This window comes from Callithrix jacchus, chromosome 7 (genome assembly GCF_049354715.1).
Source record: "Callithrix jacchus isolate 240 chromosome 7, calJac240_pri, whole genome shotgun sequence".
Classification (NCBI taxonomy): domain Eukaryota; kingdom Metazoa; phylum Chordata; class Mammalia; order Primates; family Cebidae; genus Callithrix; species Callithrix jacchus.
Genome location: NC_133508.1, coordinates 146,477,198 through 146,495,586, shown reverse-complemented (window position 1 = coordinate 146,495,586; position 18,389 = coordinate 146,477,198). Strand labels below are relative to the sequence as shown.

At 39.4% G+C, this 18,389-nt stretch overlaps 1 protein-coding gene across 2 annotated transcripts in view; it reads right to left on the bottom strand.

Moving 5' to 3' along the window:
- The window catches only part of EEIG2 (EEIG family member 2), a 70,608-nt gene that overhangs the window by 16,107 nt on the left and 36,112 nt on the right, over positions 1–18,389 (bottom strand). Inside the window, exons 4-6 of one of the 2 annotated variants that reach the window (XM_078332687.1) lie at positions 16,677–16,724; positions 10,666–10,782; positions 6,548–6,594 (exon numbers count right to left, since the gene is read on the bottom strand). In XM_078332687.1, the coding sequence (XP_078188813.1) occupies positions 6,548–6,594; positions 10,666–10,782; positions 16,677–16,724 (212 nt within the window). The remainder of the gene's footprint in view (positions 1–6,547; positions 6,595–10,665; positions 10,783–16,676; positions 16,725–18,389) is intronic. The other variant, XM_035252317.3, reaches the window with a different exon arrangement.

Sequence of the window (18,389 nt, the reverse complement as noted above, 5' to 3'; positions counted from 1 at the left end):
TAAAATTCTGGGTATCACCTCTCCCTCCTTCCTAATTACATTTTTCTACATCCAATCAACTTCCAAATCCCAGATCCTCTTTTAGTATTTTTCCTATTCATCATCTCTTCTCCATCTCCATTCATTACTTGAGTTTTGGCCTTTGTACCTTTCTCCTGGCTGACTGCAAGGATCTCCTTGCTGGTCTGCCAACCTCTACTTCCTGCCACTGTCACTGTGGTCTTTCTAAAACGTGCCTTGAATATGTTATTCTCTTATTTAAAACCCTCCCATAGCTCCTTCGGCATAAAGCTCAAATCCCTTAAAATTTGCAGTCTGGCTTAGACCCACCTCTTCAATTACCAACAGCTGTATTTTCTTTTTGTGAGACAGAGTTTCACTGTTGTTTCCCAGGATGGAGTGCAATGGCATGATCTCGGCTCACTGTAGCCTCCACCTCCCAGGTTCAAGTGTTTCTCCTGCCTCAGCCTCCCGAGTAGCTGGGATTACTGACACCCAACACCACACCCGGCTAATTTTTGTATTTTTAGTGGAGAAGGGGTTATGCAATGTTGGCTAGGCTGGTCTCAGACTCCTGGCCTCAGGTGATCTGCCTGCCTTGGCCTTCCAAAATGCTGGGATTATGTGAGCCACTGTGCCCGGCCTGTATTTTCAAATAATGTAAAATAGCTTGGTGGAAAAAAACAACAACGCTGCAGTCAGTATTTCATGGGAAAAACTAATATATAGAAGAAACACAAAGAATGGAGTTTACAGTCATAGTCATTAATCACTGATGGCTGACTCAAGCCTGCATGTCTAAAAATTCTTACCTTTTTAATGACAGTTTCTTTCACAGGTGGCCTGATTATAGCGTCTCTATCTCCTCTACCTCTTAGATCTGTTTTTCCAACCCTCAGAACTCCCAAACATTGGCCCCTTCCCTTTCTATTCCCCTCTTGCTTTATTCTCCTCTGTCCAGCCCAACTCCACAGCTACAACTCTTTAAGCAGCACCTTCAATTTGGCACCTCTTACTCTGCTGTTCAAAAAGCTGAAGAATGGCAACCCTTGATAATATCAGTCGTCTGTACTAACTGCTCTATTACTGGGGCCACTAAGCATTATGGAGAAAATTCATTAACTATGGGGACTGATAGTAAAGCAAATTTAAATCTAAAAGCTTAGCTGGGCCTTGGCAGCTCTATTATCTCCCTGGATAACTCAGTCTTGTTGAATAAATAATCACAGAGTGCTTACCATGTGCCAGTTTTTGTCCCATTACCTTTTGTTCTGAAAATATTTTTACGTCCCTCACCTGAAATCACTTAATGTAGATCAACTATAGAATAAGAGATGGGATTACTTTAATTTGTAGATCAAATATAGACTAAGAGATGGGATTACTTTGATTGCTTTAATTTACATTAATGTTAACAATATGTGAAAAATGACCTCATAAAATGACAATATTACCTACTTGACATTCCTTAAATACTGAATGCCCTATTACAATGCCATAAACTTGTGAAACTGTTTTCTCTCCTGAGGTGTTCCTACCTACCTCCTGTGCTTAGTAAATTCCTAGTCATCCCTTAAACTTAGCTCAGTGTCCCCTTCTCAGTGAAGATTTCTCTGGCTTTCAAGGAACTGTGGCTAGGGATCCTATCCTCTGTGCCCCAGTGATATCATATAGAGTGTGCCTGTCTCCCACATAAACAGTCAATCCCTTCGGAGCAGGGGCTGGTCTTTTCTAGCTTAAGTGTTGGCACATGGCAGGCAATCAATACACGTGTACTGAATGAATGACTGCATCCTAGGACCCTGCATGAATGAATCCCTTAACCTCTTAGTCTCAATGTTCTCACTCAAAATTATGATATTTGTATTACAGTTATTTTAAGAATTGAGAGACAGTAACATTCATGAAATCATTTTTACAAATGATAATTTTCTTCCCTTTGGAATATAAACATGTCAGAACCTTGCTATATTCAAGTGATTTATATCATCCCTAGATCTGCTTTGCCACCAGATTCCCAAATGCCAGCAGAATATAGTTTCTCTCTCAAAATATCTTTTTTTCTTTATTAGCACTTTTCAGAGTGAGTTTCACTCCTTTACAAGAGTTGGTGGGTATTTCATGAATTGTAGAGAACTATGAAATGAAGTTTAGGGTAGGTGGTTAGGCTGACTTACCAGCTATCTTCTTTATAAATTCTGGCCTTATAGTATAAAATTGGTGCTTCAGAAGAATTATACAATCTATGTCACAGATCTTCTGCTCAGAAAATATTAAAACTAGGATGTAAATTTGAGACTAAGGATATGCCATACTCTTGTTTCTCAAGTAAATTAAAAAAAATTATATCACGAAAAATTTAAAGATAGACAAAAGCAGAGAATAGTAGAATGCAGCCCTCCAGCAGTTATTTACATCTTTGTTCTACACAGAGGTACCCAGTAAAGTCACTCGATTGCTTTGTGCCTCAGTTTCCTTATCTGTACAATGGTAACTTGGATTATATCAACACTTTTAAAACTGGTTTCCTGATCTCCTTTAGGGACTTCTGGAAGTAGGTAGAGGAGAGTGCTCAATAGAAAATTTATTCTTATCTTACCGAAGTTGGAGGGGAGATAGAGTAAAATCCTAGGATTCATAATACACTTGTTTTATTTTTTGAGACAGGTCTTGCTCTGTCACCCAGCCTGGAGTACAGTGGCACGGTCTTGGCTCACTGCAACCTCTGCTTCTTGGGCTCAAGTGATCCTCCCACCTCAGACTCCTGAGTAGCTGAAACTACAGGTGTACCACCATGCCTGGCTAATTTTTAAATTTATTTTTTGGTAGAGACAGGATTTCACCATGTTGCCCAGGCTGGTTGTGAACTCCTGGGCTCAAGGGATCCACTTGCCTTGGCCTCCCAAAGTGTGGGATTACAGGTGTAAGCCACTGTGCCTGGCCTCATAATATATTTGAGCAAAGGATTTTGTAGCTAAATATTCTAAAAAAAAAATCACTGGATTAGACAACTTCTAACATTCTTTTCAGCTCTAAAGTAATATGATTTTACATATTTGATATATATTTAAATATAACCTGATAAAACTAATTTACTTTTTACATCAGTAGTTAAAATGTTTTTCTATTCAGTACATATTCAGTATGTGCAAGTGTATGAACATGTTAGAATTTCCCCTTTTTCAGTGACATTTGAACAATTTCAAAGAGAAAAGAAAACTATTGAGGATTTGATTCTCTCGAAAAATACTTTTATGTATTTGGAATTAAGTAATGTCTGCTTACTTTTATGAATTACAAACGTCTTTCTCTGTAAATATAAACTCCAGATTGTCAGAATTAAATTTATGGAGATAATATGAAACATTAGATGATCTATTTTCAAGCTCTTCATTGTGAGTTCCTTAACTAGAGAGAGGAAATGGGTAGAGAAAGTGCCAGAAAGGGACTATCCATAAAAATTTCATGAGAAGGAATGATCAATTCATTTTCTTCTACTAAGTTTTGCTCCTCGTTTTCTTATTTCACCCTAAATTTTATTCCACTACAAAAACAAATTATTACCCGAGACACCACAAATACTATAGCAAAATTGGTTTAGTCCCAAGAAAGCAGAAAATAAAGGAGTCAGGAAACTCTAGTTTATGAGAAGACAGCACAGGAAGGCTAAGTTATTGGAAGATATGTGGTTTTAATCAAGAATTGATCCATATTGAAATATATATATTTGTATCTTTATAAAATAGTATGTAAATACAAAATGATATAGATGTCTTTTTTTTTTTTTTTTTCCCCTGAGACAGGAAACTGTCACCCAGGCTGGAGTGTAGTGGTACAATGTTGGCTCACTGCAACCTTCACTTCCCAGGCTCAAGAAATCCTCCCCTCAGCCTCCCAAGTAGCTGGGACCACAGGCTGATTTTTATATTTTTTGTAGAGATGGGGTTTCACCATGATGCCCAGGCTGGTTTTGAACTCCTGGCCTCAAGTGATCCTTCAGCTTCGGCCTCTCGAAGTGCTGGGATTATATGTGTGAGCCACCAGGCCCGGCCAGATGTTGCTTCTAAGTTACAGCTATTAAAAACATGAAGTTGATATAAAGGGAAGTAATGTTTTCTTTAGTTTTCTCTGTGTATTTTTCTCAGACATTTCAATGGTGTCAATGAACTTTCATTTTTAATCATTAAGTGTCTATCCTCAAGGTTGCTGAGAGGCAATCCTGCATTTCCGCATTTTGTTCATGCTCACACTCTCTGAGGACTTCTGCACACCTTTTCCTTTCTTCAAACCCCTTTCTCTATCTTCCCTGTCCTTGCTTTTCTTTTTTTTTTGAGAAAGAGTTTTGCTCTTGTTACCCAGGCTGGAGTGCAATGGCACGATCTCGGCTCACTGCAACCTCCACCTCCTAGGTTCAGGCAATTCTCCTGCCTCAGCCTCCCGAGTAGCTGGGATTACAGGCGCGTGCCATCATGCCCAGCTAATTTTTTTTTTGTATTTTTAGTAGAGACAGGGTTTCACCATGTTGACCAGGATGGTCTCGATCTCTTGACCTCATGATCCACCCACCTCAGCCTCCCAAAGTGCTGGGATTACAGGCTTGAGCCACCGCGCCCGGCCCGTCCTTGCTTTTCAATGATCATCTTGTTTTCTATTTCACTAAGAAATCAGAAGCAATTAGAAAAGAACTTCTGTATGCTTCCATTTCTCCTCTACCTGTGTTAGTAGCCATGTTCTCTGCCTTCCTCCCTCCTGACAATCCAAGGGCACTGTTCTAGCAACAGTCCCTTTTCTGGATCATTGGTTTCTTGCTGAGCCAATCCCATCAGTACTCAAATATGCTGTACTATCTTCCATGTTAAAAATTAACAAAACCTGCCCAACTCCAAATCCTCTCTTTACTGTTGACCCCATCTTTCTGCTCCTTCTTTACAGTAAAACTCCTCATTAGAATTGTTTATACTCACTGTCTCCAATTTTTCTCCTCCCAAACTCTCTTTAACTCATTCTTAAAAGGCTTTAGTCTAAGGGCTTTCTACTCAAGTGCCTGCCAAAGTCACCAGCAGTCTTTATACTGCAAATTCCAAGGGTCAGTCCTCAGTCCTCATCTTCTGAGACCCACTCCAGCAGCGCATGATGCAGGTGCTTATTCCTGCCTTTCTGAGGCCGTTTCTTCACTTGGTTTTCAGGATAGGAATCTGCTTTGCTTTCCTCCTCCGATTACACTGGAGGTTCCTTTGCTGATTCTACTTCCTGATCTCCTCAACCTCTAGCATGTCAGGGTGTCCCCACCTCAGACTCTGGTCCTTTTCCGTTTCTACTCATTCCCTCTAGTCACATATTCGAGTCTCATGGCTTTAATTACTACCTGTATGCTGATGATGTAATAATTTCCAAACTTCTATCTCCTGCCCAGATCTCCCCACTGAACTCTAGTTGATCTATACAACTGCCTACTTGACATGCCCCGATGGATGTTAAATAGGGATCTCAAATTTAACATGTCAACACCCAAGCTCCCAACTTGTTCCTCTAGTCATCTTTCTCATCTCAACAAATGAAACTGCCATTCTTCCAGTTACTCAGACTCAAAACCTTAGATCACTGAAACAACCTTCTCTACTTATGTCCCTGTTCCTGTCCCTGTCCCTGTCCCTTTTGTTACTCCTACAAATTGTCTATTCCCTATCTAGTAGCCACAAGTCAGATAATTTTACTCCTCGGCTCAAGACATCCACTAGCTTTTCTATCTCATTCAGTGTGAGTGGTAGTCCTTTTTATAATGGCCACAAGACTCCTTATCATCTGACCTCATCTCCTATTATCCGCTGCTTCATTCACTCTGCTCTAGACATGCTGCTCTCCAGCCAGTTACTTGAACTTGCCAAGAACACTTCTCCCTCAAGGCCTTTGTCCTTGTTTTCTCTGTCTACCTCAAACACTCTTTCCCCTAATGCCAATGGACTTGCTTTCCACCTCCTTCAGGTCTCTACTCAAATACCATCTTTACCAGGGGGGCCTCCCCTGGCTACTAGATAGAAAATAGCTACTTCTCTTCCCTATGGCCCTTCCACCCTTTTTTGCCAAAGTGCTATGACCATGTGTATATTACATATTTACTTATTAGCTTATTGTCCATTTTTGTCTTAGAATATAAGCTCCAAGACACCAGGGACTTAATCTATTTTGTTCACTGCTGTTTCTCTAGTATCTAGAATATGGCCTAACACATGGTAAGGCACTTAACAACAGGTATTTATTGAAGAAATAAATATGTTCACAGAAGCTTTATTAAAACTTTTTGTTTGTATAATTTTACCCAAAACCTGAAGATGACAAAAGACCTATAGCATGAATAATTTAGAGTATGGAGAACTCATTTGGTAATAGGTAGAAATAACTTCTAAGAGCGTCAGATCAGTCTCTCAGGGAAGAAACTATCCCTTTACTGGTATTTTCCTATAAACACTACAAAATATTAATGTAAACATAAAAACAAATCTTTCTTATACTTTTAGATACATAATCCATTTATTGGGCATCAACTTACGTTTTAAAACATGGGTCACCAGACATCAGTTGCATACTGATCAAAACCTAAACATAAAAAAAGAAATACCATGATAATAAAAAATTATAAAATGCTTCCTCCACAGCACCTAGTCCAATATTTTCTATTGGGAAAACACTGAATAAAATGATTGTTGAACTGGGTTATATTCATTAGAGGCTAAGGTAGGAGGATTACTTGAGCCCAGGAGTTTGAGGTTATAGTGAGCTGTGATAATGCCATTGCACTCCTGCCTGGGCAACAGAGCAAGACTCTATCTCTATAAAAAAAAAAAAAAAAAGAATTGGGCTATATTCAATATTAAATTACTGCTTCATATAGATTAAAATCATTTTTAACACTCAAAAAACCTCAAAATTGCCAAAATCAGAATGGAAATGATAGAAAAAAACAGTAATAATAATTCACCAGTAATAATTCTGTGGGTGTGTGGCTCTGCTAATCTATTTGTCTTTACTCCCAAATTCCTATGGTGCCTAACTGTCTGGTAATGTTTTCCTTCAAGTTGCCAGGTTGATGCTTCAAGGGATGCTGGCTGGTGGCTTCTAAGAGTAGAAAGCTTCTGGCCTTTGTTCCAGCTTTAGATCGGAATTTAAAGCTCTCAAAAAAAAAATCTTGAGATAAGGTCTTGGTCTGTCACCCAAGCTGAAGCGCAGTGGTGCTATCACAGCTCACTGTAGTCTTGAACTCCTGGGCTCATGATCTTCCTCTCTCAGCCTTTGAGTAGCTGTGACTATACGTGCATGCCATGCCTAGCTGATTCTGTTCTCTCTCTCTTTCTTTTTTTGCAGAGATGGGGTCTTGCTTATGTTGCCCATGGTGATCTTCAAACACTTGGCCTCAAGTGATCCTACCGCCTTGGCCTCCCAGAGTGCTAGCATTATAGGCGTGAGCCACTCTGTGCTCAGCCAGGATTTAAAGCTTTTCTAATACTTTCTGAGACGCTGCTATTCTCTAGATGCTGACTACCTTTAACAGTCAGTCACAGGACCTCTTTATGTTCTATGGGAATAATAATGATAATGGTAATAGCCACAACATTAACAACAATCATGATTTGAGAATTCATTATGTGCCAGGCATAAGCTAAGTGCTTAATATGCATTATTTCTTTTAATTTTCAATATTCCTATGAGAGAGCAATATTTTAATTTTAACTTCAGGGTGATTAAGTGATATTTTAAAAACTAGATAACTAGTAAAGGGCAGAGCTGAGATGTGAACCCAAGGCTGAATATACCAAAATTCTTAGTCTTAATGAATAAAAGGATATGTATATTGTTGTATGTTCTTCAGCTAATGGCTGACATGTATCTTATATAACCTTATTTCATTCCTATCTCCTCACCCCAGCACCTCCATGATTTTTCTTTTTTTCTTTAAATGCCAAATCTATCCCGCTGCACTGATTTCCTCATTATTTCTTCTTTCATAGAACCCTGAGGTCTGCTTTCCAACTCCATCAAAACTGCACTCTTGAGTATCATGGATGTCTTGAAAAGAGATGGAGATGGCACATACAGCTTTTAAGGAACTGAACTGTGAAGTAGAACAGAGATGTGGGGCAGTAGTTGGAGAAGATGAGAAGTTGATTTTTGTCTTTTTTTTATGTATAAATATGGGAGATAGTGGAGCTGTTTCTTTATATGTTGATGAGGATGGTTCATTTGAGGTAGAGATGATGAGAAGAGGAGATAATCCAAGGGGCAAAGCTCTTGGTTAGAAGCCAAGAGGAAGGACTGACTTCTTTCAGGAAAGGGGACATGCCATCCATTTTAACAGGAGACAAAAAAGATAAGGCTAGAGAGGCAGGTAAATTCTGTGATGGGAGGATGAGGGAATCTGAGTTTAATGGCTTCTGTTTTCTCAGTAGGATAAGGCAAGGTCAGTATCTTAGAGCAAGAATAGTGTGTCGATATGAGGAGAAAAAAGGTATGAGACAGAATATCTAAAATTGAGAAAGGAAGCTTAAGAAGGAAGTAGAGTATGATTGCCAGATGGCAGTGAGCATGGCTTCAGTAACGCTATCTAGTCTGGTTGTGTGATTTTCTTCAGCAATGCCTAGCATGCAAGGGTAGATGTTTAATAGCTGAGTTCAACAAAAGTTGGGGATTATTCAGACAATGCAGGGAAACAGGGACAGAGGAGCCAGGAGTATGTATGTATGTATGTATGTATGTATGTATGTATGTATGTATGAATGAGATGGGGTTCTCACTATGTTGCCCAGACTGGTCTTGAACTCCTGGCCTCATGGACCATGAAATTTAAGCTGGATAAAGAGGGAAGTGGAAGCAAGTCAGGGCTGATGGATAGTGGGAGGAAGATTAAACTCAGCTCAGTGAGTAGGAGACTAAGAGGACTGGAAACATAAGAGAGTGGTAGGAGGAAGAAAACTTTAAATTGAAATTTTGGAAGGGGTGAAGTTTCTAGGGGTAAAAAGGTCTAGACTCTAGAGTGTGACCATGGGAGGAGGAACTGAGATGAGGAGAAGGAAAATGTTGCTGGAGATAGACAGTTTAAGGAACTGAGAAGCCTTAGGCTCACAGAAGATCAGCTATCAGGAGAGAAAATATAAATAAGATAGTCCACAAGGTTAGCTCGCCTGCACAAATGATGAAGTTATTGAAAAATGATGATGAACATAGGGAAAAACTGTGAGCCTGAGTCAGGAGCTAGGTCATCAATGGACAGGAGAGAGAAGGTACCTAAGGGTCAGGAGATGGCAGAGATTAGGAAGCGACAGAGTGTTATGACTGAATGGTGTGACCTTCGAAAGAGTATGTTTTTTTGTAGGACAAAGTGGGAGTGATGGTGTGGAAGAATGAATGGGAAGCCAGAAGGAAACTACTCCATGAGTTGGCTCTTAGAAATATAAGGGTCTGAAATTAAAAAGTTATTTCCATTTCCAATGAAAACACTGTCATTCAGAGAAGAATTATCCATATTTTATACAAGAAATATGAGGAAACAAGACCACTGACAAGGCAGAAGATATGCATTGTGGTCCCAGCTCTGCCACTGACTACTTTTGTGAGATACTTTAGTCTCCGCTCTTCATCTATAAAATGTGAATAACAATCTATCCCCATCTATCTAACCCTGTTCATCTCGTGGAGATATGGGCAAGTGCTTTGAAAACTTTTTAGAGTTATAAAACCACAAAACTCTAAAATCAACATGATTTGTACAGAAGTTTATACTATGATACTTGTCTAATTTCTTCCCCGTCTTCTTTCACCATTTTCCTTCCCATATCAACTCACTGTCCCACCTTTCTTTCCAGGCACTAAATTTGTGTGAGGGCTACAAAAACCACTTTCTGCACTGGACTGCATGTATAGTAGCCACTTTATACATTTTCATATGTTCAGAGCTTAAGATTTGCTGCAAATGAAGTTTGAAAACTGTGGGGTATAAAGTAATTCTTTTCTTCACTAACTTTTGAACATCCAGTTTTTATTCAGAATTATTTTCCTTTCTTATTAGATAACTTACCATCATGGGTTAACCTAACTGAAACATTGCAAAAGGTTTATCCAGTGGGGTTTCCTGGGTACACAGTGCTTTACAAATATTTTCATAACTAATCTAATACTATAATTAACTCTATGAAGTATATATTTGCTCTCATTACTAGAGTACATGGCTCCTGATGGTACTTGGAAAAAGCCAGGCAGATGCCCAGAGGTGGGTTCCATCTGTCACTTCACTACAAGAGAAACCAGTGGCTTTTATGTACCTATCACAGCTACTCTGTTCATCACCATATGGGAGCTATAAACATTTTAAGGTATTCATTAATTCATCACACTCCTTCTTCCCAATAAGCTCTTATGTTGTAGTGGTGTATGTATTCCCTGAATGTTCAAAACATCAAAGAAAAACACCTTAGGATCATGAAGGTGAACATCTGTTACTTTTCCCTGCTTTTGTGATTTAGATGGGGTTTTTCCCTAAGTGATGAATACTTCAGTGGTGTGGTCAGTTTATGATCTCAGTATTGATTCACACCTTGTACTTAACAATATACACATATGCTTATTTAAAGGCAGATAGGCGTAATTCTTGACAAGTAAATCTTGAAACGTGCTTACTTTAAGAATGGAATTATCCTGTCTTGTATTTTTGGTATCATAGCCTTCCAGTAAACAGCGGCGAGTGGTATTTCCTGATCCAGCAAACTCTGCCAGGTTTAGATCTGCAAAGCCCAGCTATGAAAAGAAAGAGAATTATATTAATAGACTATCTAGTGGGCTTCTATCATATGCTCCTTAAAATAAACATTCAACCCATACCCTAGACAGGTTTTCTCCAACTTCATTTATTTGCAATTTTGACATATTAATACCTCTTCTATTATTTGCTTTGTGTTTTTAAATTGGTTCACTTTTTATATGAATTTATTACCTATTCTATTCTTGTCTTTAGCAACAGAATCTTTGAAATCAGATTTGATGTGGAAACCATATTTTTTCTGTATACATCAAAAATATATATTACTGTTAAAGTAAGAATAATGTATATCAAACAGCTAAAATCATTGCAAGTAGCAGTGGTATTCACACATTGGAGAAATATTAGCAAACCAATCGTGATAATTGGCATACACATAAAGAATGATCAGACTCTCTATTCTGGGTCTGGCTCTATGCCAAGTTAACCACTGGTAAAGACAGTTGCAGGTTATTAAGTTTTCACTCCCTATGCAAGAACTAGAATGACTTCAGTGAATCACTTATTTTCTTTGTACCAGTGCCTTCTCATTCACTACCCTCCACATTTGCTTTGCTGATCATCCTTGAACTGAATGTCTCTTCATGAAACGTAATTCTTCCCTTTCTCAGAGCTCTGCCCCACATCAACCCTCTCTGCTGCTGTGCAGAAGTTCAGCTCAGACCTATTATTCTTTGTTATTACTGCCCAGGTTCAGTTGTCATTTTCTGCACCTGCCGAAGGTTGCCCCACAGTCTTTCCTCTGATGTTGTTCAACCCTGTTTCTCATTTCCAAGCAGTACAACAAATCAACACCATTATCATTTTTTGAGCAAACTGAGTCTATATGCCTAAGTGTATATACAGTCTTTTTATTAACAACAAATTGTGGATTGAGCTTGCAATTTATTAAGCATATTTCCATAAATATATAATAAAAAGTATTATACATTTCAAAAACTGCCGTGATTCTAAGTTGTTTGCTTTAAGGTTTTAAAACACACAGTGGTGATAAAAAAGAGAGAATAACCAAATAGATGGAATAAAAAAACGATAAAGGGGAAATCACCACAGATTCCACAGAAATTCAAACCATCATCAGAGAGTATTACAAACAACTCTATGCACATAAACTAGTAAACCTGGAAAAAATGGATAAATTCCTGGACACCTGTGTCCTCCCAAGCCTAAACCAGGAGGAAGCTGAAACTATGAATAGACCAATAACAAGGTCTGAAGGTGAGGCAGCAATTAAGAGCCTACTACATAAAAAAAGCCCAGGTCCAGATGGGTTCACAGCTGAATTCTACCAGACACACAAAGAGGAACTGTTACCATTCCTTCTGAAACTATTCCAAATAATCCAAAAAGAGAGAATCCTTCCCAAATCATTTTATGAGACCAACATCATCCTGATACCAAAACCCGGCAGAGTCAACAAGAAAAGAAAACTTCAGGCCAATATCCATGATGAACATAGATGCAAAAATCTTCAATAAAATACCGGCAAGCCGACTGCAACAGCACATCAAAAAGCTTATCCACCATGATCAAGTAGGATTCATCCCGCGGATTCAAGGCTGGTTCAACATACGCAAGTTGATAAACATAATTCACCACATAAACAGAACCAAAAACAAAAACCACATGATTATCTCAATTGACGCAGAGAAGGCCTTTGACAAAATTCAACAGCCCTTTATGCTAAAAACCCTCAATAAACTCGGTATTGATGGAACGTATCTCAAAATAATAAAAGCTATTTACAACAAACCAACAGCCAATATCATACTGAATGGGCAAAAACTGGAAGCATTCCCTTTGAAATCTGGCACTAGACAAGGATACCCTCTCTCACCACTCCTATTCAGTATAGTACTGGAAGTTCTAGCCAGAGCAATCAGGCAAGAAAAAGAAATAAAGGGTATTCAAATAGGAAAGGAGAAAGCCAAATTGTCTCTATTTGCAGACGACATGATAGTATATCTAGAAGACCCCATCATCTCAGCCCAAAAACTCCTGAAACTGGTAAGCAACTTCAGCAAAGTCTCAGGATACAAAATCAATGTGCAAAAATCACGAGCATTCCTATACACCAATAACAGACTTAAAGAGAGCCAAATCAAGAACAAACTGCCATTCACAATTGCTACAAAGAGAATAAAATACCTAGGAATACAACTAACAAGGAATGTAAAGGACTTCTTCAAGGAGAACTACAAACCACTGCTCAACGAAATAAGAGAGGACACAAACAGATGGAGAAACATTCCATGTTCATGGTTAGGAAGAATCAATATCATGAAAATGGCCATAGTGCCCAAAGTAATTTACAGACTCAACACTATCCCCATCAAGTTACCAATGACCTTCTTCACAGAACTGGAAAAAACCACCTTAAACTTCATATGGAACCAAAAGAGAGCCCGCATAGCAAGTCAATTCTAAGCAAAAAGAACACAGCAGGAGGCATCACACTACCGGGCTTCAAAACTATACTGCAAGTCTACAGTAATCAAAACAGCATGGTACTGGTACCAAAACAGAGATATAGACCGATGGAACAGAACAGAGGCATCGGAGGCAACACAACATATCTACAACCATACAATCTTTGATAAACCTGACAAAAACAAGCAATGGGGAAAGGATTCCCTGTTTAATAAATGGTGTTGGGAAAACTGGCTAGCCATGTGCAGAAAGCAGAAACTGGACCCCTTCCTGACACCTTATACTAAAATTAACTCCAGATGGATTAAAGACTTAAACATAAGACCCGGCACCATAAAAACCCTATAAGAAAATCTAGGCAAAACCATTCAGGACATAGGAGTAGGCAAGGACTTCATGACCAAAACACTGAAAGCATTGGCAACAAAAGCCAAAATAGACAAATGGGACTTAATCAAACTCCACAGCTTCTGCACGGCAAAAGAAACAGTCACTAGAGTGAATTGGCAACCAACAGAATGGGAAAAAATTTTGCAGTTTACCCATCTGACAAAGGGCTGATATCCAGAATTTACAAAGAACTCAAACAGATTTAAAAGAAAAAAACAAACAAGCCCATTCAAAAATGGGCAAACAATATGAACAGACACTTTACAAAAGAAGACATACATGAGGCCAACAAGCATATGAAAAACTGCTCATCGTCACTGGTCATTAGAGATGCAAATCAAAACCACATTGAGATACCATCTCACGCCAGTTAGAATGGCGATCATTAAACAATCTGGAGACAACAGATGCTGGAGAGGATGTGGAGAAATAGGAACACTTTTACACTGCTGGTGGGAGTGTAAATTAGTTCAACCATTGTGGAAGACAGTGTGGCGATTCCTCAAGGACCTAGGAATAGAAATTCCATTTGACCCAGCAATCCCATTACTGGGTATATATCCAAAGGACTATAAATCATTCTACTATAAGGACACATGCACACGAATGTTCACTGCAGCATTGTTTACAATAGCAAAGACCTGGAACCAACCCAAATGCCCGTCGATCATAGACTGGACTGGGAAAATGTGGCACATATATGCCATGGAATATTATGCAGCAATCAAAAACGATGAGTTCATGTCCTTTGTAGGGACATGGATGAATCTGGAGAACATCATTCTCAGCAAACTGACACAAGAACAGAAAATGACATACCGCATGTTCTCACTCACAGGCGGGTGATGAACAATGAGAACACATGGACACAGGGAGGGGAGCACTACACACTGGGGTGAATAGGGGAGGGACAGCAGGGGTGGGGAGCTGGGGAGGGATAGCATGGGGAAAAATGGCAGATGTGGGTGAAGGGGAGGAAGGCAGCAACTCACACTGCCACGTGTGTACCTATGCAACTATCTTGAATGTTCTGCACATGTACCCCAAAACCTAAAATGCAATTAAAAAAAAATACACAGTGGACACATATAAATGTGGGCATTTGAGATGAAGTTTTTAATTGTGGGTTGGAGCATTACTTTAATCGCTTGGTACAAAAAGAATGAAGAATAAGAACTCAGCAGTTGAAGGGCCACAAGCCCCAAATGCAATAACTCAGACACATATCAAGCAAGAGTAACATCCACCTAATTTTCACATGGTTACTCTAGCCTTATTGCCTCTCTTAGAGGGGAAAAAGATCAGCAGAAAAAGCCTGGATATGTCCAGGATAGAACCATATCCAACTGGGCATGTGAAGGCTCACATGACAGATCACACATTATCAGTGCACCCTATTTCAACTTATCCTTCTCTTTGACCCTCCAACACTGCTTTCTAATCCTCACTCTCTGCTAATGACCTTGCTTCCTATTTCAATTGGAAAATAAAAGCAATTAAAAGCACTTAACTTCCATAAGTTTTTACGGCCAGTGACATCTTCTCAGCTACCTGCACCTGTGCCCACATATTTGCTTTTCCACTTACAGTACTGTCTGAGGCCAACGGCTCTCCTCTTGCCCACTCAAGTTAATCACTGCAGTTATTCTTTCAGCTCTTGTACATTCTAAAATTTCCCTTCTTTGCTGGATCATTCCCCACAGCATATAAACATGCTGGATTTTCTCCTACTTTAATGAACCAAAGAAAACAAAACAAAACCTCACCCCAGAGGTGGGTTCCCGTTTCTCTCTCCAGGCTATTCAACCATTTTTCTGGACCTCTTTACAGCAAAACTTCTTAAAAGAGTTTTTTTTTTTTTAAATTTAATTTAATTTTAAGTTCAGGGTTACATGTGCAGGATGTGCAGGTTTGTTACATAGGTAAACGTGTGCCATGATTTACTACACCAACCTATCGCCTAGGTATTAAGCCCAGCATGCATTAGCTATTTTTCCTGATGCTCTTGTTCCCTACGCCCCCTCCTGACAGGCCCAAGTGTGTGCTGATCCCCTCCCTGTGCTCACGTTATCACATTGTTCAGCTCCCACTTATAAGTGAGAACATGCAGGGTTTAGTTTTTGTTCTTGCATTAGTCTGCTGAGGAGAACGGATTCCAGCTCCATCCATATCCCTGAAAGGACATGATCTCATTCCTCTTGAAAGAGTTTTCTATGTGGTCTCCTATTCCTCTGTCCCCTGTCCCTAGCTATCTGGTCAGCTTCATTTCCTCCTTCTCTTCATTTACTCTGGCAGCCACAATGTCCTGTTTCTTGAAAATGCCAAGATCATTTCAAGGCCTTCTGCACTTAACTGCTCTTTTGCTGGAAATGCTGTCTTTTAGACTTTCTTATAGCTTTCTCTTTTACTCCATTCAGGTCAATGTTCAAAAGTCATCTCTCTAAAGGGGCCTTCCCTGACCATCCTATATCACCTCCCTCTTCCGTCCCTTATCCTGTAGTTACCGTCTTCCACCCCTTACCTGCTTTATTCTTCTCCTTAGTAGTTATCACATCATGTGCACACATATTTCATATTTGCTTATTGTCGTCCCTCCAACAACCCCCAATCCCATTAGCATGTAAGCTCCACAAATGCAGGGATTTTTGTCTATCTTGTTCACTGCTCTATCTCCAGTACTTAGAATAGTACCAAGAACAATGCCTGCACTTAATACATAAATTAAAGAATAAAAGAACAGCCCGTCTACTATTGTAATGATGATATATTACAATGTCAATAAGTGAAAAAGGGGAGAATCTGATCAGTACCTCTTATGACTGTATGTTTATGTTCCCCCAAAATTCATATGTTGAAACCCTAACCCCCAAAAAGGTGGTATTAGGGGGCAGGACGTCTAGGGGATAATTAGGACATGAGAGTGAAGTCCTCAAGAATGAATAAATGCTCTTTTAAAAGACATATGAGAGCTTGGTTCCTTTTTCTCTGCTCTCTGCCATTTGAGAACACCATGAGATGACAGCCATCTGCAAAGCAGAAAGCAGGCCCTTACCAGACTGGATCCACCAGCGCCATTTCTTGGACTTCCCAGCCTCCAGAACTGTGAGAAATAAATGTTTAAATCACCTACTCTATGGTAATTTGCTTTGGCATCACAAACTAAGACAGCCCCTATTAAGAAAATATACTAAAAGGTGAGGCATGTCAATGTGATGTTTTAGGCTGAAAGTTACTAATGAGTAAGGTCAGTATTACCAAGCATCTTTTATGTGACAGGCCCAGTTGTAGACACTAGGTAACAGTGATCAACAGGACACCTGCTCTGCCTTTAAAGAGCTTACATTATAGTGAGGAACCAGAAAGTCTACGTTTCCTTATGATTTTTTCTTTAGTTTCACTAGTAACTGTCTCATGAAATAGCATATATACATAAACATTAGCTATTTGTCACAGATATTAATTCATTCATGAAATAATCTTCAGCATCACATTTCAGGTAACATGGAAGTCATTCCTACTCTTATAGTTTAATAGGGGAGGATAGAAAAGTGAACAAATTCCTCAATGCAGTGTGAAAGTGCTGTGATTGAGGAAGACACAGTTACAAGAAAGAGAGGAAAAGAAAAGTTCTCAGGGGGGAGGGATGACTAAGATGAGTCTTTAAGGAGATACATGAGTCAACAGGATAAGAGGAGGGAGAAATATAAGGCAGGCAGGAAAAAACATCAAGTTACAAAGCAAAAGGCTAAGATAGCATGGGCTACTTGAGGAAGTTTATGAGGATGGTATGTGTGAAGTATGAGGATGGTGTGTGTGAAGTATAAGGATGAGCATACGAGTGTGTGTGTGTGTGTATGTGCAAATGACAATAGAGATGACAAGATGTGTCTTACCTGCCAAGTTAAAAAATTTTCATTTTCCTTTATAAGCAATGAATAGCTGCTAAAGGACTAAAAATGGGGGAATGATATGATCATGTTTTAATTTTAGAAAGATTACTTTGGCAACAATATGGAGGATGGAGGAGATAATAGAGGCAGAGAGACTAGATAGAAGACCAGTGCAGGCTGTAAATGAAAAATAATGAAGGTATCACCTGAGGCAGTGGCCTTGGGAATGGAGAGAAGATATGGTTTCAAGAGCTTTTTACAGAAGAAAAATAAAGAGGCTTGGTCAACTACAGCAGACCTTGTTATCTGAGCCCACAATCAATGCCCTGCTATTTCTTGATAGCAAAGCCTTGGTTTATTTTATTATTTATTGAATGATTGATTAATTGAGACAGGGTCTCACCATGTTGTTCAGGATGGTCACCAATGCCTAGGCTCAAGTGATCCTCCCACCATGGCCTTCCAAAGTCCTGGGATTACAGGCATAAGCCATCATTCCCAGCCTCAAAACTCTTTTATTTAGGTGTCCAGTCTCAGTTCATCCATGTGCACAAGGAAGGAAACCCAAACCCTAGCTCACTGTTAGATTGTGATTAGTTTCAGCTAACCATGACAATCCATTCCTATTGCCCACAACTAGTTTGGGGTGGGCATATAATCCAGTTCGGGCCAATGGAAGGTACAGGGAAATCCTCTGAGGGTCATCTAGGAAACATTTCCTCACTCAAAAAAAACGTAATACAGTGGGAAGTAGCTGGATTTTGTCATATGTGAATGTGTTGAATTAAACTTAAGCAGCCAGCCACCCACCTGGTGTCCAGGAGGCAAGTGGGCCAGGAACAAAGTCATCACATAGAAAATGGCAGAATGGAAAG